The following is a 21,636-nucleotide window of genomic DNA, read 5'->3' as shown; positions in this document are numbered from 1 at the left end:
TACTCTTTCAGTTTTCAAACTGCCAAAATATTCAAAATCAAACAATTATTCTTCCATCATACTTCATAATCAATTTCAAACAGAACTCCTTTCTTAACCACAACTTTTAAAAACTACTATAGTAACTTCATGATCACTTCATGCAGGAAACAACTAAACAGTCAACAAGTTGGATTTTGATATTCAAATTTTGAGCAATACTAGCCCTACAATATGAGTATTTTCTACTGCATACACATCTATTTTTATGGCCTACCCATTGGGTTCAGGATTGGGGGTAGGTTCTGTACTTGTTGCGGCAGCACACTGCATTGGCGGTTTCCTATTTGTAATTGTGCAAAATATGGCGGTGTAAATGGGTTAATGAGCAGAAAAAATATTTTTATAGGGTTAAGTTGAGTAAATATTAAGCTTTGTTTTAACTTGAGGGTTTAAGATAATATATTTAAAATAACTCTTGAAAAGGATTATTCCATTTGAAATCTATACACCCCCTATGGACGACATGACCTTAATCTCCCACACAGGGGGTGCAGATTACAAATGGAGTCACCCATTCAGGTAACTCCATTTGAAATTCACACTCCGTGTGGAAGATTAAGGTCATTTCTTCGATAGGAGGTGTATGGACTTAAACGGGAACAGCCCATAACATGAATGTTAGCCATTGGTATGCTCACTGACTATCTAGGATTTGAACAGCAGAGCTACTGGGAAAATAATTCAACAAAATTAAGTAAGTTTTGTAATTTTGATCACAGCCCGGGATCACAGTAGTCAATTACAAAATATGCTGAATCATTTTGAATGTGTTAATTGTTAAACGCATCTATAAGTTTATGCTTTGCCAAACCTGTGGCACTGCTTCTGACAAAAAAGACTCAGAATATTAAAATACATTAAAATGCATGTTAATCATTGAAGATTTCTCTGAACCCTGAAGCCAAGCTTCACAACTACTTTTGCTTTTCACTGTACCATGTAATAACAAAAATCACAGGCTGTCAGAAAATAATTGTCATTGGCTATCATCCATGTTATGCAGTATGGAATTACAATAATATTAATTGATACAATGTTAATTTGTATTGGAAAAAATAGAGGGGAACCAAGTCAAATGAATTACATTACATTGGTAAAAAAATATTTAAAATGATAGCAGTTGTTAATAATAGTAGGACTTGATGAGCACTTATCCATATAATTTAAAAATATTTATGAGCATATATTTTGCAGTGTCAAGTAATATCATGGAATTCTATTATCTACAAGCATATATGCCTGGGTTTTTTTATGAAAGAAATGAAAGGCAGACACCACCACAAAAAATTTATTTGGAGTTTGAGCAACTTTGAGCAACTATATTATTGATTCAGAAAAATCTATTGTAATGTTTTTGTGGAGGGTGTCTGCCTTTCGTCTCTTTCATAAAAAAAAACACCAAACACATTCATTTAGAAACATTATGCTTGTACATGTAGATGGATAAAACAGTATTTATGTAAAAGGCAATGCAGCAATAAAATTGAGCATTTGAAGCTGGTTGGTGCATTTGAACACACAATGAAGCTCTTTTCATTTTTAGCGAGACATGGTAAGCATTATGAAGTAATGTATGCACCAACTTATGTATGTAGGTTTTCATTTGTTGTTGTGTGTTTTGGTGGGTTTGGGTGTCTGCAATGCTGTCTGCAATGCTGTCTGCAATGCTGTCTGCAATGATGTCTGCAATGATGTAAATATCACATGTCACTTTGTTGTACACATACATTTGCCATTGTCAACTTTATATTTTGATGTATTGTCTATAAAAGTTCTTGCGTTCACAAATAGCTTGAGTGATCACAACAAACTATTTAACAAATCTTAACATTCAGAACTGCCAATGCAGATAAAGGAGAAAACATTCATATTTACTCTGTTTTATCTGAGACAAATTTAGGTATATTCGTCTCAGGTTTTATGGACAACTGTCATGACTTCATCATTAAGCAAATGTGTAAATACCACTTCCATTTGCCTAATGCTGATATCATGCTGACATCCACACAAATATTACCAGAATAAATAAAAATGTTTCTTTCTTCAATTCAATTGGCTGTTCTAAACCTTCAGATTTGTAACACAACCACAATGTATGACGGTAGGCCTACACAACTGAATTTAGACAATTATTTGACAGATCCATCAAGTGCACACACAGAATGGGAAGATTCCAACCCATTTTCTCAAAACTGATATGTAATAAATTAACTAGATACACTCTTCACTTCTTCTCTTCGGGGAAAGAAGTGAAGTCAATGACAATGGTTATTCAGTTAAAATCTATACACCCCTATGGAAGCTATGACCTCAATCTTCCATACAAGGAGAGTGAATTTCATATGAGGTTACCTGAATGGGAGAAGACTCCATTTGAAATCTACACCCCCTGTGTGGGAGATGAAGATCATGTCTTCCATAGGGGGTGTATGGATTTTAACTGAAATAACCCAATGTTTGCAACAGCTGTTTCCATCCACAGTTACAAACAAAATCTAATTTCTGAAAAGCACTGGTAACTTTGACAAGCTTCATTGTCAAAAGCTATTCTGGCCTCAACAGTTCTGGTGATGAACTGAAGAAGTTAGAGAAACTTTAGACAACAACATACTTCTCAAAACCTACTTGACGAACATGACAATTTTAGACCTGTGCCAACATGTGCACATGTAATCACATTGTGTATATGTCTATGTGCGTTTGTGAGTAAACATTGGTATGTGTATGTACAATGTGAGGTGCTTCTTAAATAAATCTACTTCACATTACAAAATTAGTCTTAAAATCTCTTGGGCCAGTGACTCTTGAGAAAGAGCTTTCCAAATCATTTTGTTTAAACCATTTCTACCTAAAACAGGACTTGCATTGCATTGTTCTAAAATAAGTCACTTTTTCATGCAAGTTTAGCAATACTAAAATTACAAGAATTTCTATGTATGCTAAGTATATTCATAGTTATTTGTGGAGGGTTTGAACTACAACAAGAATTAATAAAGGTATAATTACTGTAAATTTATGCAAATATTGCAAATATATGCAAAATGAGCAAGCTTAAAGGATACTTTGGGTTGAATTCAGAAAATAACTGCCTTAATTTGGAAAATAAATGAATCAATGAAAAATATGAAAAAGTTTTCATACATTTTATTCCTCCAAATTTTGAACTTGAAATTTTGAATGAACCAATACATTGATTTGTTTTATAAGCTTATTAAACCAAAGCTTGTTCATATTACATGCTGCATATTATTAGACTTTGGACATGCAAATTTGTTTAAATTTGATAGAATTTTAGATATTTTTTATGATTAAATGATTTGGAATATGAATACCAAGAAATGTTAGCTACCTTACATACCCAGCCTGTCCGTTTTCCATCGTCTTTGGTCCTGAGAAAAAAGAAGAATAAATAACAAATATGTTAATAATCTCCATGTAGGTGTCGACTGCAGACGACAAGTTTCAATTTTTTTTTAATTGAAAAATTTCAGAATTATACATTTTCATGACCATAATTGGAATCAGCATTAAAAATGCATTAAAATGAGTACAAACAAGCCTAGTATTGGTTCAGTGATTCGTAGAATATAGGACTTGATATTTTGAGAAAATATCCAAAAACCTTTTATGTTGAAGCCTATGGTCAGAGCATTAATAATCTGCAATACACAGTACATAATCAGGTTGCAATTTGCATTTACAAAGTGTGCTAAGACCTTTGATTGAATGCACTCTAAATCGCCAACGCTTCATTTTAATTGTTCTGGTTTATTTATATATCAAAATGATATAATATATTAAATAAATTTCCCACATCTGTCATTTTTGACCCACAAATCTAACTGAATATAATTGACTACAAAGTACACATACCACAAATTGAAACAACAAGTATTCCATATGTTGGGAAATTACATAAATTGCCATTAACCCACTTTATTTACCTATTAACTGTGCAGAATAATAGCATGATGTCTTTACTAATGGGGCATTAGGCAATTCCAGTTGAAATCAATAAACCCCCTATGGAAGACATGACTGCAATCTTGCACACAGGGAGTGTAGATTTCAAATGGATTGAAACACTCTGTGTGGATTTCAACCAGAATATCCCATTCTAATTATGAACTGATTCTGCAGCATTAACCCCCTGGACACTAACTGGTCATCTAACAGCATTTCTGATTGGTTGATAACTTGAAATACTCATTTTAATTGCCAATCATGACTAGGCTTTAAACTATTTATGGTCAAACTTGCATGTTTTAAAATACCTTCCTTGATTGGTTCAAAATTGGACACAATATTCATTTTAGCCAATCGGCAGGTAGTTCTCATAAGGTAACTGTTATATTCACACACATCATAGAGATCTTGACCATATATAATCCAAGACAAAATTAAAGAGACTAATTTGCATATGACATCAGGGTTAAGGTGTGGTGTGATTGGATGCTGACCTTCGCAGTACGGCATTTTAGGTTTGGTTAACAGGACGTCATACGCAAACTAGTCTTTTTAATTTGGTCTCAAATTATAGTCTATTTGGCTTCCTTGAAACAGTAGTGACAACATGTGATACATGATCAATCAAATGCGGTGTATCAGTAGGCCGCAGTCTATTTACGCAGAATCGGGCTCTACAGATGCACCGCCTTTGATTGTGCATGTATCACATGCAGATGCTTCTGTCTCAAGGAACCCAAATGGACTAGTGGTATACAAAATAAATAAGTAATAAATAGGCAAGGTACGTAGTTTAAAGTATACATGAGAAAATACATACGGTGGAAGAACTGATGGATGAGGACACTGCTAAATGCCGAGCGTAAGATGCAGTGCCCTCCGCCTAAAATTACATAATAATAATAATAATAATATGACATTAAGCACTATAATACAGGTACATACAGGTGCCAGAAATAAGGGTGCCGACAATAAGTTGATAAAACAAATTTCTACCCTCGAATAATCCAATCAACTCGCATTCTAATATTACAAAGATGGAAAGATTTAGGTGGTGCAAGAATCAGATTTCTCAATAAGATCATTATTAAGCAATTGCTTGAATATGTTGATGGAAGGTGCATTTTTACGAGGTGGCAAGTTGTTCCAAAGAAATGCACATTGAACTCTGATGGAGGAAGCGTCACCAGAGCAGTTCTTCTGGGGTGAACCAAGCCTGCCTGGTTATCAAATTAATCAGTGACAAGGTGATAATTGATGTTTTAATGTTATCGCATCAATTAGCACCTGTCAAATTCAGAGATAACCTTGCCACTGATTAATTTGATAACCAGGTAGGTTTGGTTTACCCCAGAAGAACTTCTCTGGTGGGGCTTAAAGGCCAAGTTGGTGCTAATATAGCCAATATGGAGGTTGTCTGTATTATGGATGTCGTCACTGGGTGGGAAAACCTCATATGTACATTCGGCCCTTGAATATGGATTAAGCAAACCCTTCAATATAAAGTCTATACCTACAAGGCTTTATCCATGTTCAAGGGCTAAAATTAAATATGACTTTTTTTCCTGCATGTACTTTGGCCCTTGAACATGGATGAAGCAAACTCCTCAATATAAAGTCTACACCTACAAGGCTTTATTCATGTTCATGGGCCAAAAGTACATATGAGTTTTTTTCCGCCCAGTGACGATGTTATAATTATGAAAATCTTTATTTGAGTTCAAATAATTCTTGTCCAGTAAATCATTAGGAAGTAGATAATGGTGAAATTGATACATCAAAATTCTAAGTTGGTGATAATGGGCTATTCCATTTAAAATCCACACTACCCCTGTGGAAGATTTTGGAAATGTCTGCCACAATGGGAGTATGAATTTCAAATGGAAATAATACATTAGCAGCTCCATTTGAAACTCGCTCTCCCTCAGGGGAAGATTCAGGTTGAATCTTTCTCAGAGGGCGCATGAAATTCAAATGGAGCTGCCTAATGTGCCCATTCCATTTGAAATTCATACTCCCCCTGTGGCAGATATTTCCAAAATCTTCCACAGGGGGAATGTGGATTTTAAATGGAACAGGCCAATCTAAGTTATTAACTTGAAGAGATTTTAGTTCTAAATAAAGTGGATTGGTATGTGCTAGTCACAGAGAATTGGTACAAGTTCTCACCAACTTTTTTTTTTGAAAAAGTAGAATGGAATCACTGTTGTTATCAGCCCGAGTGATTGTGCAGTAATTAATATAAGGATAAACAAAAAAGTATTGTAAAAGGTAGGTAAACACTCTGTTGGGTGGAATTGCTTAGGCAAAAAAAAAAGGTTTGTCTCAAAGCTCACAGGCTCATTTGTAAATTCATGAGATTTGGAAAAAAAGAAATGCGGAATTTTTTTTTATTTAAAAAAAAATTATTTTTTTAGTTTTTCCAGAAAAATTCGGCAAAAATCAGATTTTTTTCTCCAAATACCATGAAAAAAGTCGGAATAAAAAAATAAAAAAATTGCGTTTCGCATTTGTTTTCAAACCACTCGTGAGCTTTGAGACAAACTATTATTATTTTTTGGCCTTAAATAAAATGATGCTGTGGTAGTTAGAGATGATATTTATTTTTATCATCAATTATGCCTAAACATTTAGTGGTATTAATTTGACCTACATCGTTATTGTCAATCTTAATATTTATGACGAATTTGAGATAACGATTATGTTTATATCTAAATAACATATAGTTTGCCTTTATTACATTACATTTAAAAAGAGTTTAACTTAAACCGTTTACAGATTATTTCAAATTCCTTATTAAATAGTTTCAAGTTTATTTGGGTCATTATTATTACAAATTATGTTAATGTCATCTGCAAAGATAATGAATTTAAGTTTAGAGGAGCAATTTGGTATTAATATACAAAAGGAAAAGGGACCCAGGATTGATCCCTGTGGCACTCCACCTTACCTTTAACATGTTTGCTGTTCCCAGTTCTTACAAGGCATACTAAGAGAATGATGATTGTGATGAGAAGACATATACCACCGATGACAGACCCGACTAGAATACCCATAGAGTTTGTACTTTCCTTCGGTGTACTCACAACTGAAACAAATGACAATTGGCATCGATTAATACTTCAATAGAAACACGTTTCAAGTGTTACCAATTACAATGCCAATACTGCTGCTCAAGTCCGGAGGAAGCACTTATGTTGAAGGTTAGTGCTGGTTTTGCTTATCTGCACTGTTCTTTGTAGGGCTTAATGGAAATCATATCGGCCTGATATTTGCGATATCTGTATCAGATCAGATATCGGTAAATTTTTTGTTAAACATTTTTTTTACAAATATTTTTTTAAATTTTTTTAAATTGTTTTTTGTTTTGTGTTTTCCAATCGGCCGGTATTATAAAATCGATATCAGATATCGGATTGGTAGACAAATGCCATATCGGTTGAGCCCTAGTTCTTGGTTATTTGCTTATTTGCACTGTTCTTTGTTATTTTTAAAGACCTGATAAATTTTTGACCACATGCAGTCTTTCCTTCATTCATAATATGTGACACGATCTGCTCCAGTGGGGCCAAAGGAGGCATTTTTGACAATTGAGTTACTACAATTATTACCTTATAGTAACTTTGGGCGATTATATACTGAAAACACCAAAGGTCTAGCATACTTGGTTCAAAAGTTAAGAGGGGTTGTGATGTGTTTTTTATTGTTTTTACTCCATATTTCTGCCTATATCTCAGTTTCAAATTTGCCGCCTTTGGCCCCCATGGACTAGATCATGTCACATATGAATTAATGACTTACATCTAAGCTCCGCTGCATCTTGACTACAATAAGGCTTGGACTTCCCACATGTCACCGTTCTAATCTGTCTGTTTTCCAGCAGTGGATCCACTTCCACATAATCTACATCATTGAGGCATCCCGCTACTTCATTCCATCCCATGCCATCAGCATTAGTCTCCACCTTGATGCAGAGGTCAGAGGGCACCTGTATATCTCCCGTTTTGAGGAATACTTTGCCAGTTTCTTGGTTGTACTGGATGTCATAGCCTGTTTATAGAAGATAGAAATATGGGAATTAGTCATGTGATTACATCAAACAAATTAAGTGCATCCACTATATGACCAAAACATGATATACCTCGGTAAATTATATCCAATGTAAATTTTTGAAATATGATCAGAAGTCGCACATATGTGGTGTGATCAAGCAAAATCAGTCTGAAGTCGGGCATATTTAATTTTCAGTTATCTACATGATTGTATCAATCATTTGTAAAAGCTACATTTTGCAGAAAACCCCATGAAATTGAACATTTAGTTCCAAAGATATGAACAGTTGAAGTGTATCCAAAACAATAGGCAACAACAGAAATAACTTCCGACTGATTTTGCTTCATCACATCACATATGTTCTTATTATTTTCTTTATATCTGGCCATTTATAAATGCATAGGCCCTATCATAATTTTTTGTATCTGAACTCTTAACATATTCTTTAACATATCCAAGCAGACTATTTTGTACTCTCCTAAATGTATTTTGTACATTATGAAGACATATTTGTATGTTGACTGTTGGGAGCACAAAAAGATTAAATGCATGGGCTGTTTGGTGCACAAAAGTGTTAACTGCTCCAGACTGTCCACGCAATCAGCTTTTCTGTGCTGTAAGCAGTCAATATTCCTCAGATGCCAGTAATTGATGTCAAAAAAATCCTGAAATGGCAAAACATTTCCTGAAAATCTATGTTGCCTATACATTTGTACCGGATCATCCAAGTAAAATTTCCTGAAATCAGGAAATTTCCTGACGACTAGCAACACTGCTGTCAATCTTTAGTTACACTGTTTCTTATACATTCAGAACACCATGCAAAACATTTAGAAAAATAAAAGAACAGAATGAACAACAAATGTTTTCCCCCCATAACACAGCAACATAAAAATACAAAAATATAACAACAATGACACATGGACCTGCAAAAACCTTTGAATGTAATGGTCACACAATGTGTATAGTATAAGATGCACACAAACACACAGTAAGACATGTTAACGAGGACCTACAACTTTATCCTTTCTAACAGGGGACTTTGCACAATCAAAACTAAGCTCTAAAGCAGAGATCCGTTTGCCTTTTTACTATCCAACAGAGACCAGACTTAATACTGTCAACGAGATATGGTCTTATGATTACATTGTTTGCAATGGAAACAGGACACAGAACTGTGGATATCCTCAGTTGCTGGGTGTCCTCGGTTATCATGCTATATTTCAGGGTAAGTCCTCGTTTACAGGTCATTTAAAAAAACACCCACCCACACATACACCCCAACTCACACACACACAGCAGAAGCATAGCAATGCAAAGGAAGACAGGTAGATAATAAGAGAGAAACTAGATAAATATACATTTTGCATAACTCACTCATCTACTGACATCTTATAATCCAGTAATTACATATCTCATTCCTTGGATATTATTGGACTTATTCGAATCATTTGGTAAATATACCTTAGCTAACTTTCATAACACTTAAATATTTATATCGGTCTTAAGGGCTGGGGTATGAACGTTTGGACAGTATTTATTGTGGGACATTAGAGCACATCAGACATATCGAATTGCATTCTGAATACGAAGAATGTTATTCTGATATCAAATAATTTTGATTTTTGAAATTGTAATTGAATACACATTTTATGGCAAATCATTAAAATTGATATTTTTGATATTTAACAGTACTTGAAGTAAACTTTATAAATCTGATGATTTATACTTAAAGTGTATGTAGGTGGGATGATAAGCCGACGATCAATTGAAAATTTCGATTTCAGATTGAAGATATGGATTTTTTCCCAAAACACCCAAAAAAATTAGGTCTTTTTTGTTAAATATTTCATATCTTCAATATGAAAGGTCAACATTTTCAATTGACCGTCGGTTTTTCCTCCCTTCTACATACCCTTTAAGAATATGTTATTAGATTTATATAATTTACTGGGACTGTTATATATCAAAAATTTGAAAAAATATCAATTTTTATAATTTGTCATAAAATTTGTATTATATTGTGATTTTCAAAAATGAAAATTATTTGATATCAGAAAGACATGCTTCAGATTCAGAATGCAATTCGATAGGTCTGAGGTGCTCTCATGTCCCACAAAAATACTGTCTAAAACGCATAATAAACGCTCATTTAGATCCCTTAAGACTTGAACCAATCTGTCATAAAAAAAATTACCAAAAGCAAAACCTAATTTGCATATCTACATACTATTTAGCTCAATTTTTTATGCAAATAAGATCTAATTAGGGCGGGTTCAAAATGTTCAAAATGAAACTTTTAAAACAAGATTTAACTTGACACCTAAATGCGTCCATCAGTCACGCATATCTCCTTTAACATCAATTATACCACATCACGCGAGAACATGATTCATGCCTACAGATCCCATCTCCGGTAACCACGTGAACATTTCATCGTTTGACGTAGGCTAAAAGTAATACATCTCAATATCAGCCTTGATATTATCTTTGAGTTTGCCTACTCATATTGTCGTAAACCTGGGCATGTTATCACATGCCTACACCAGCAAATCTCCTATACACAGCCTACCAAGCTTTACAATAGCACAATGCATGCCCCAACCTGAACAATGTTACCAAGCACACATATCACTGGGCTATTCCATCTAAAATACATACTACCCCTGTGGAAGATTGTGGAAATATCTGCCATAGGGGGAGTATGCATTTCAGATGGAATTAGCTCATTAGGTAGATCCATTTGAATTTCATACACCCTCTGAGAAAGATTCAACCTGAATCTTCCACAGAGGGAGAGTGAGTTGCAAATGGAGCTGCTAATGTTGCATGGAAACTATGTCCGTGTCTTAGCAGCACATACTCTGCTCTTTTCTCTCGGAAAACTGGGTCGCCTACCTACCGAGGTATCATTAATGATACCCCCTCCAGGTATTATGTTTGTAATCACATGTGTTGCTTCCACCTTGTGGATTTTGAGCAATTCACTGCGATTAGGATCAACATAGTGTTTAGTTTTGTTAGAACATGAATTATTTTACAGTTAAACACAGCTGTCTTTATGAATTGTTTAGTAATTCTAATAAATTATAAAAAATAAACAGCTATATCAATAATTAATGACAATGTTTCGTACTATGTAAGATGTGTCATGTATTGGTTGAACATGAATTTACAATTTAAAGATAACTGGTTCTGTTTATTATTTAGAAATATTACATTAAAAAAATTAAGAAAAAATTCTTTCAAAATTTCACATGCCTAGAATAAAGAAAGTTCTGAAAATATTTATCCAAGTCTACTGTAAGAATCAGATGCTTGTTTGACATTTTGAATATTGGTTAACATAACAAATAAAAAAGTACTGGCACTTAAGAGCACAGCAATGGAAAATGAACTTTTTGAAAAACAAATAATACATCTGAACTTTTGGTCACAGTACACCGTTATCAAGTGTATCACATTGACATTTATATGCATCATTAAAAAAGTAATTGCAGAATTTAATTTCTAATTTTGGTTTTGACATTTAAGTGTCCACCTCCTGTTATAAAATATTTAAATTGATAACCTCGAGCTGTAATAAAGACATTATGTTTGTTGAATTACCACTATAGAAATATTGATTGGTATGTAATAATTTGATATTAATATCAAATTGTCAACTTGTATTAAAAAAAACTATTAGGATCAACAAAGTATGCCTTTGATATTCGTACATCTGGCCAAGAAGCTAATATGCATAGTGACTTTTTTAAACTTAAAAAAGCTATGCAATACTCATGATTTCATCTTTAACTACATTTTTACCTTTTTACTGCTTCCCATCAGCCATAATGGCAAACAATACACACTCCTTCATACCCACCTCACACACACACACATGAAGAGACACACACCCACATGTGTACCCCACACAGACTTATCAAATTCCATGGATCACAATGCAATACCCCATATCAAAATTACTCACAATATAAAAAAAAAAAAAAAAAATGAACACTCATGCAGAATAAAAGCTCAACAAAATAGAGAAACAAAATAAAATGATCTATGAAAGATAAACAAAACAAAAGTAGACGACTACATGGACCGGCTAAAAGGCATGCGCATCTTCTGTCTCTCAGCTGCAATAGACATAAAAATGGACCTGCTATATCTTTCACACACACCCAACTTGTGTACCTACCATTTACACACCAAGGTGGACAGAGACAATAAAGGTAAATTCCTAATAAAAGGTGTGCAAACCAAAGGATCCTATGACCAAAAACTACCTCCATAATCACACATGACTTGTGCAGCTACCCATTCTACATCAGGGTGGAAAGACACAATGGATGTAAAATATCTTACCCAAGTGCACCATACAATAGCCAGCCCTGTTTGCTTGGCTTGGCTGGGACCTAAATGATCTCTACCTTGTGATCTAATGTTGAGTTAAACCAATTTGCTATTTTTTTATGTCAAGACAAATAAAACCATTAACCGCATTCATCATTGTGGGAAAACTGACAGGTTGGCGCCTAGATAACTGTGACCCTTTATTGACTTATTTCACAATTCCTGGGATGTGAGACGGGAGTGCATGCCATGTGCGGGCTGTAGATGGAATGAAGGACTGTTCACTACTAACAAGTTCAGATCTTGAAATTTGAATTGAAAGGTTGTGAAATCTAACCGACAGTGAAGACGAGGGTCCGTCTGGAGTTGGCCAGGTAGGAGTTGGCAGTAGGAGGATTACCATAGTACATTTGATAGAACATTGCAGTATATTTTAGATCTAGGCTGCATGGGCTGGGCCCTGATCTATTCCTACCTCATAGTCATGAGATGTGCTAAAACCCATTACACCTTGGTGGAATGAGGCAATTTAGGTAAATTTTTGCTTTACCTGAGCATGTATGTAACACAATGACTAGATCTTCCACCTGGGACATAACCCACTTAACCTTATGATCAAAAGATTTGATAACACAAAGTCATATTAACTCCTTGATAGACTGACACACTATAAGGTGGTGTATTGTCTTGTGTCTGAGTGTGCAACACAACAAGATTTGAACCCAAGACCACAACCTAATTTGTGATCATGTAGTCTGTACTACTATATCCTAATGGCATCTACGGGAAACTACTACTACTACCAAAATAAAACACAGCACCATATGGTGTGGAGAACTACATGACATTACTTTACAGATGAAAACTTGATACCTACCATGGAAATTACACCACGATTGAGCCGCTGCAATAAGTTTGCATTAATTTAAAAGAAAGAGACCTCTTTTTAATATTAATTATATATTAATACAACTAAACTGCAGAAGAGTCAATTAGAATTATACAGACTAGCTATCGTCTCTCAAAACAGAAATGCTCTAGCGCTGCAATAAAATGCACATACAAAAACATACACACTCTGCTAGAGATACATAAACACATTAAATCAAACTCGGCAGTCTTAACCCCACAAGAACTACCTGCCAATTGGCCAAAATGAATAGTGTGTCCAATTTTGAAACAATCAAGGAGGGTATTAATAAAATCATCGGCTAATACAAGTTTGACCATGAATAGTTTAAAGCCTAATCATAATTGGCAATTGAAATGAGCATTTCAAGTTATCAACCAATCAGAAATGCTGTTAGATGACCAGTAGTGTCCAGGGGGTTAAGGTTACATAGAAAACAGTAGGAAATAAAAGTAGCAAAATATATAGCTTTGTTGAATTTAGGGTGTGATTGTTTGAGTTTGTTTTCACCAGTAATGCTGGTAATTGGCACTTTGTGTCATACTTGAATCTGATATGAAAATAAACAACAAAAACAGTAATTTCAAAATAAGAAACAGCGAAAGTTAACTTCATCAAATCACCAGTACAGCAATATTTAAAAAAACAAAAACAAATTGTATTACAATTAAAACAAATAATATTTTGAAATCAAGCAACACATAGCAGCATTCATACAACAATTGGCATAAAACACATATTAACCAAAGCAATAAATACACACATAATAATTTTTCCCTATTTTTATGCGCTACCAACATTGAGACCCTTAGGTGTCAATATATCTACAAAAAATTACAAATACAGCATCCAATATCCAAAATGTGTATGCTGTGCATTGATATTCAAAGTCTCTTACTCAACTCATAGACCTACATGACAGGAGCCATCCCTTTTAAGGGAGATTTTATTACATGATTCCAACTGTTATAGCATGATGCACATATGATACTGACAAACTGTACAGTCATAGATTGGCTATAATCTTTTCCTGTAAACTTTTGACGAGAGCGATTTTAAGCGTACATCGCATAGTTAATGCATTGAAACGCACTTTTCTCTGATTGGCTGCTGAGGTAATCTGCTGTTGCTGAGTGGGAGTCTATGAATGAACTTTGCGCCATATGTGCAGTTAGCTCCGACTTGGCAACATTACAGTATCATGTGCTCGTCAAAGGTTTACAGCAAAATATTACAGTAGGGTTAGAATCATGTGTCTATGTATCAAACCCTATTGAACCCAATAATTTAATCTTGAACATAACTGGCATCCTTAAATGCAGCATCTTTAAGCATGCAAGTGCATGCTAGCACATAAAGTGATGCTTGCATTGGATGTCTGTACCCACAATATAATTTGTACTGGCGTCACTAAATCCTCTTGGCCCAAACCACAATATAGTGGCCTAGGCCACGAAAAAAGAACTGCTTTACAAGCCAACCAACCTGGATTTTGCATTTTGGGATTTTTTTACTCTTTTCTAAATTTATTGATTTTGGAAAAAAAAAACATTTTCAAAATATGTTTGCCAACAAAATTTCAAGCTTTTGGTGATATTTTAGGGTCATTTTAGCCTCCAGAAAATAGAAAATCCCAACCGACCGATCCTACTTGAAAAGTCCATCCACCCGTAAAATAAGTCTTTTTTTTGTCGCCTAAGTGATATCATAAGAGCATGAACTCTTTACATTAAATGCTATATTTGCTTTACTATCAATATCTAACTGAAACATTCATCATTAATGTGACTTACAACAAACATTACTTCCTGCTGTCAGGCTTACATACATGGCTATTCCAGTTGACATCCATACACCCCCTGTGGAAGACACAACTTTAATCTCCCACACAAGGGGTGTATATTTCAAATGGAGTCACCTATTTAGGTAACCCCATTTGAAATTTGCACTCCATGTATGGGAGATTAAGGTCATGTCTTTCATAGGGGGTATATGAATTTCAACTGTAATACCCAATTAGTATATGATGTGACTGACCCATATGAGCCAGACCCTCATGAAATCAACTTATTGAGATATGGCTAACCATTGGTCTCATATTTACCAGGTGGGGTGTTCTGTATTGCTTTTTTTCATGAAAATACGATCAAATTCATATAAAAACTTACTTTGCGTAATGCATAGACCATGGAAACTAACAGATCTATGCTTAAATAGTATCACACATTATACTCCTGGTAAAACAAATCCCCCTTCTTTGCCTTCTCGAAGCGAATCAAAATTATATGATAGTTTCTTGTAACTGAGCCTCTACTTTGAATCTCTCAGCAAGAATGAAGACATTCTGAGCTTTACATTCACTGCTACAAAAATAATTGATATTGTGTATAAACATTTTTGGAAATAGATAGAAGTAGAGCGACATCATGTACAAATGATCTCAAGTTGCTCTGCAGGAAGTTTTTGACCATGAGCATAATATAATGATGGGGTACAGTTGAATTATCTATTTTTAAGATTTTGATCTATTAATAAAACTTGAGGAGCTAGCTTCCTAAGAGATTACAGCCCCTCACCCTTTTGGAGAGCAAGGGTTATAATTTATGCAGCCACATACAACTGTTCATCCAGCAATTCTATTGTTTCCATTATAGTTGTTTCTATCTAACACCAAACACAAAAATACTGACACTTGCATCAACTGTAACCATGGTAACAACATCACAATTTCAAACTAAATATCACAAAACAAATTAATTCTTACCACCTCCTCCACCTCCTAGAGGAGCTACAAATCAAAATAGGAAGAGTTTCCAAAATTGTATTACTTGGTAGGAAAACATACTTTGCTTTTCTATGAATGTATAATTGAAGATTTAATTTGTTATCAATTCAAATTGAATTGCACCAAGCAATATTCGTCTAACATAAGTGGCTGTGCAATAATTATCTGTCCCCCTGGGTTGGGCAAATATTCAAATGACCTGCTAAAATGCTATCCCTCCAATCTGGCTTGTCAAAAATTGCTTGCCCCTCCCCCTGACCTGCCAAAATATCCTCCCCCTTTGCATGTGCCAAACTTGCTAGATATGGTCTATATATAATGCGAGCTTGGCAAGCTAGAAATTGTGCATATTAGAATATTTCTGTTCTGTTTTCTTCAACCTTTTTAAAACATTTTAATTTAAAAGTTACCCCATGAATGTGTGCTAAAAATCTCTCCCTATTGACCTGCCAAAAATTGCATTTGCCCCTCCTCTTTTTGCCCAATGGCGGAAATACTTATTGCACAGCCCTAATTGAACTTTACTTTGTAAAAAAATAAGTTTCTCTTGTTTCCTGTAGTTTTTACTCCCAGTTTGTTTGTTTTTTAATCTGAAATTGACTCAAAATCTTCCAAACTATTTACATTCAAATTGAACTTACCTGGTCTCCCCGGGGACTCTGCTGTAAAAGATAAATAAAAAACAAGAACATGAATTAGAACCAAAAATCAAAGGAACACCTGTTGTGCTCATTATATCATACCACCTGCTCTTTACACCAAGGCTATGATCTATTCATCTCATGTCAACCAACAAAAGACATCACCAAGTTGTTCTTCCTGTTATTTTGATCTAAACATATCATGTTATTTGGCCCTTGATTAAAGACCTGCACATCCAGGTCTTGAAACACTACAGTGATTTATCATTTTGCTATCGGAACAAGCAGCCACATCATAATGATCCATATTTTTTCATCTGCAATGAATGGTTATGATTAATGGTCCATTGAAATAAATTGGGTTCTGATCAATTTGAAAGGAAACGGTTAAAATGGTTGTCAACCTTAGAATGGTTTATGATTCTATTTGCCTGGATGTATTACCAGGGTGGAATAGGGTACTTATGTGTGAGCTAGACAGTGTGACTTCTCTATCATAACATGGTTAATGGGTCATTGTACCATTGCATGTTCAATATGGACTATCATCTGAAGTGACCAGCCATCAGCGTACATCATCGATTGCTAAGAGCCATCTGCGATCTGACCATGGTGTATTCAATTTGGAGAGTACATCATTGAATATTATGTATGATGGATCCCCATTAACACGTGTCCTTGTACACAGTACATGACGCTGCAACTTTCCAAATAGCACCATATTCCATTCAATCATTAATTTCTCGATAATTCCGATATCGTTTACGGAAGTTTGATAGCCTATCATAAGAGAGCAAACAAAATTCTCCACACATTCAGTAATAGCCCTCATCAGAAGGTCCCCTGATGTTGTTGTAAAAGCGTTCTCTGATGACCTAAAGACTTCTGGTCTGATAAGGGTGCTATAAATGTTCGACAAATCCAGCCATTAATCTCTATTTATTTCAGGACCCTCCTATACCAACATTAGTGGACTTCTGCATGCTGAGGACTGACATAGATTACAGCCAAATGTTGAAAAGCTGTTTAAACCGGTAAGCATTTGAATTTACCAACATATGGAAAAATATAAATCTACTCACGTAATGTAGTGACTGATATTGACGGGCCACCTTCACTCTTTCCCAGTGTATTGCTACTGCACACTGTGAATGTATACTCCTGGAATGGATCCAACCCATCAATGGTGTACTGCTCTTCCTGTATCTCATCCGGAATCTGAATAATACTGCTCGTCTCTTTGCTTCGATAGCTGATTACGAACCACTGTGATTCGCCGCCGCTGAAGCCTGGTTGCCATGATAAGGTCACCGATGTTGCTGTCAATGTCTTGGCCATTAACTCGTATGGCGGTTCTGGTTTCGCTGTTGAGGATAGAATAAAACAAGTACAGATGTTGATAAACTGCCTCTTTGGGTAACCCACACATCTGACTAATCACAAAGACACACTTTATAAATCAAGATAATTTGAATTCTGGTCCATTTAAGCTTGTACATAAATGATGCCAGACTAGTGATTAGATATCGGGTATCAAATTAATGACTTTTCACAAAAGGTATCAATTTGCTGCATGTCTTATAACTCCCTAAACAGGTTATCAAAAATCCTGGCAAATTCCTGAAATGTTATCAATACTTTATGCAGATGTCCCAGAAATTCTGGATAGGTAATTTGGTTTCACTTTAATCATCACTTTAAAAATCTTTTTTACCAAATTTTGGACCCAATTAGGGCTGCCTTCACCCCCATTTTTAAATGAGCAGAGGAACTTGGCCAAGATTCAAGAATTTACTTGGGCCTTATTACAATTCTTATCAAACTAGCTGAGGAAATAGGTAAGCATAGCGGAATATTTTGCTTCTCCAAAGATTTTCAGGTCAGATATTTGGCTTCCCTAGTTATATTTGATTTTTTTCCACATTTTTCATATGGATCACTCAGTATACTTTCATGTGGACTAGTACAGACGTCCAGACTATCTGAGTTCTGAGTGATTTATAGGTTAATGAACGCGTATTACTTGTTGGGAGAGAAATTAGACAAAATAATGCATGCGCGCCGATGTTGATGCGTCTAATGCACAAGCCCCGAAAACCTATTTCATACACAAGAAGCAGAAAAACACGTTATTTTTCTGTTTTTATAACGTATTATCACTCAAAATGTTGGAAAATAGTAACAAATATAAATGCATCAACCCGCCCGAAAAATGAATTAATCCAACGCGACGCGAACGCGCTCGAAACACTGCGCGTAGTACGCGGAGTGCACAATATACACAACCAATGCATGTTTCGTATTTTTCTAACCGCTTTTCTGATTGGCTGCTTTGATATAGGAGTGTATGAATACAAGATAAAGCAATCACAGTTTTTTGATGAGATATTCCTATCAGACAATGGATACTTTTAATTTCTTCAACTCACTTTTGCCAGTAAGAGTAATATTGAAATCATCTACACCAACTATATTGCCAACTCTACAATCGTAGTCCCCATAATCGTCCGCCACAATATTCCGAATCTGTAACTCGCTGACGACTCTGAAAGCCGATGAGTATGGACTCCTGACAAGCTTCTCTGTGATTGATACCCTACCGGATTTCTCCATCTCGATACTGTCATGTTTGTACCAGGTGATTGTAGGCCTTGGGTTCGCATCCACCTCACAGTTGAGATAAGCAGTCTGGCCTTCGTTGGCTGAGGTCTTGCGGTTGTCAGTTACAATAGTAGGAGGGACTGAAACAAAGACAAAACACATGCAAATCAAGCACTTGTGTATAACACCTAGTACTTATATTTTATTTGATAAAATAAAAATAAAATAAATGTTGTTTGATTTAACGTGCGGTTCAGCTAGGCATGGCCTAATTATCAGCACACTTCAACAATTATTCCGCTGCCATTAGGATATATCAGAATCATTTCCGCCTCACCAAGTCCGCAACTGATGCGTAGGTACTCTCAGCGACTTAGATTGTGATTACCCCCAGCAGCTCCCCATTTTACACCTGGGTGGAGTGAAGCAATTGGGAATTAAGCTATCTTGCTCAAAGACGCAACACACTGGCCGTGGTGATACTTCAATGTGCTGTAAAGAATAGCTTCTGTAACATTACAATTTTATGCCATGTTTGCACAGAAAATTTATTTTTCTTAACTTAGTAAACTTTGGTATGTATTCCTATAACTGTGGCAAAGTTTTAAGAAGAAACTTTTTTTAAATATTTTAGAGAAACCAAGAAAGTTACAGATGTCTGAAGATGTTTTTTGAAAATGTCAGTGTTGTTTTTAAATAAGTGTCATAGACCACGTTTATACTAGGGAAACTTTTCGACTTTTTCATGCATGTCGCTGACCTGGCGAGGCGAATTTCGTTCGGGCGCATAGTGTAAACACCCAGTAAATACCACAAGCACAAATTAATTTATGCTACTCCTCTGTCTTAATCGAATTTGTCTCTAGTCTAAATGCGGTCTTTCTTTCCTTCTGTTTATATACTTGTCAGAATAGTAAGTTCCATCTTGAAATGAACGAACTTATTCAACATATTAGTCTACAATTGTAATAAAATGATTGCATTCTAATAATTATTTTGATGAACTCTTGATCAGCCACTCCCGTTCTTATCATAACAATTTCCTCTTCAAACTAAAACCAGGTCAAATTTTAAATCTAATTAATTCAGTCCAAGAGCTACGCAAAAATGAAAGCTCACTGATTAAAAGTAAACACAGCATAGTACAACCAAAAGGACATAGTCAATGATGTGTTTACTATTATTATAGCTTTACTCACAATTTATTATTTTGACCTACATTAAGCTCAACCTAGACCTACTTTTGGCTAGAATGACAGCCCAGTGAGTCGAAACTAGGAAAGCATATAGCTCTCTTGAACCAACCGCGATATCAATGACGTAAAAAAATTGATTCATCTGGTTAAATTTAATTAAATACTTTGCTTTTCAAGGTCAAAAAATCATCTTCAAAATGAAAATTGATAATCCATCTTTCCGTAGCATGAGTCTCGCCTGAAAAATTAAGGTGAACTTTCAGCCAGAAGAGGATCATCAATGTGATTTAAAAAGTAGGTAGACAACTCTTCTCTGCTTAGGTCAGAAAGTCCTCTTATCCTTGCTGTGTGTAGAATTCATATCTTGTTTCTTGCATAGATATTTTGTATGATTTTGATACAGTGCATTATCTGTTGTCACTGACTTGCCCTTCTACCACAACTGGAGTGAGTATTTTAAATGGAAATTACCCAATTATCTATTCTATTCAAAATTCATACTCCCTCTGTAGAAGACTTTAGCTAAATCTTCCACAGGGGTAGTGTGGATTTTAAATGGAATAGCCCAATTTTGGTATAAGGATGTGACTAACTGAGAGAAAATAAAATGCAAACTTACAGTGTACAACCACATCGATACTAATGGACTCCACAGCATCACCAATGCTATTACTCGATGTGCAATAGTAGCTCCCTGCCTCATCACGGTCTATCTTATCAAAAGTCACTTTGCTGATGCCGTCCTGATAGGTTGATTTCAACTCAATAGGTGAGCCATTCTTCCTCCAGACAACGATTGGAGCTGGGTTGCCGTCTGCTGGGACACTGAGAACAAGCTCTGTACCTTCTTCCACTGGTTGCGATGGGGTCTTACTTGGTCGCCCAAGTTCAGCTGGGTCTAAAGGATAACAAAAGTGCAATTGTTTAAATATCATTTCATGACCTTGATATTTTCACTTCATTTAATTGTTATATGTTTATGGTACGCCCCGATATAGAACCATTCTTGAACTGATCTGTATCAACTTATGTAATGGATGCACAAAGTTGAAAGGTCAGGATATCAAGGATATTACATCTCTATCCATTCAACAAGCA

General features: G+C 35.2%; 1 protein-coding gene across 6 annotated transcripts in view; it reads right to left on the bottom strand.

Moving 5' to 3' along the window:
- The window catches only part of LOC140135473 (nephrin-like), a 57,869-nt gene that overhangs the window by 12,999 nt on the left and 23,234 nt on the right, over window positions 1-21,636 (bottom strand). Inside the window, exons 7-16 of one of the 6 annotated variants that reach the window (XM_072156982.1) lie at window positions 21,158-21,436; window positions 19,171-19,482; window positions 17,824-18,105; window positions 16,742-16,762; window positions 16,080-16,103; window positions 13,283-13,309; window positions 7,810-8,058; window positions 6,959-7,096; window positions 3,392-3,431; window positions 257-322 (exon numbers count right to left, since the gene is read on the bottom strand). In XM_072156982.1, the coding sequence (XP_072013083.1) occupies window positions 257-322; window positions 3,392-3,431; window positions 6,959-7,096; window positions 7,810-8,058; window positions 13,283-13,309; window positions 16,080-16,103; window positions 16,742-16,762; window positions 17,824-18,105; window positions 19,171-19,482; window positions 21,158-21,436 (1,438 nt within the window). The remainder of the gene's footprint in view (window positions 1-256; window positions 323-3,391; window positions 3,432-6,958; window positions 7,097-7,809; window positions 8,059-13,282; window positions 13,310-16,079; window positions 16,104-16,741; window positions 16,763-17,823; window positions 18,106-19,170; window positions 19,483-21,157; window positions 21,437-21,636) is intronic. The other 5 variants (XM_072156983.1, XM_072156986.1, XM_072156987.1 and 2 more) reach the window with 5 other exon arrangements.

This window comes from Amphiura filiformis, chromosome 16, assembly GCF_039555335.1.
Source record: "Amphiura filiformis chromosome 16, Afil_fr2py, whole genome shotgun sequence".
Classification (NCBI taxonomy): Eukaryota; Metazoa; Echinodermata; class Ophiuroidea; order Amphilepidida; family Amphiuridae; genus Amphiura; species Amphiura filiformis.
Note: the sequence above shows the minus strand (reverse complement) of the source record. Positions and strands in the feature narration are given on the sequence as shown.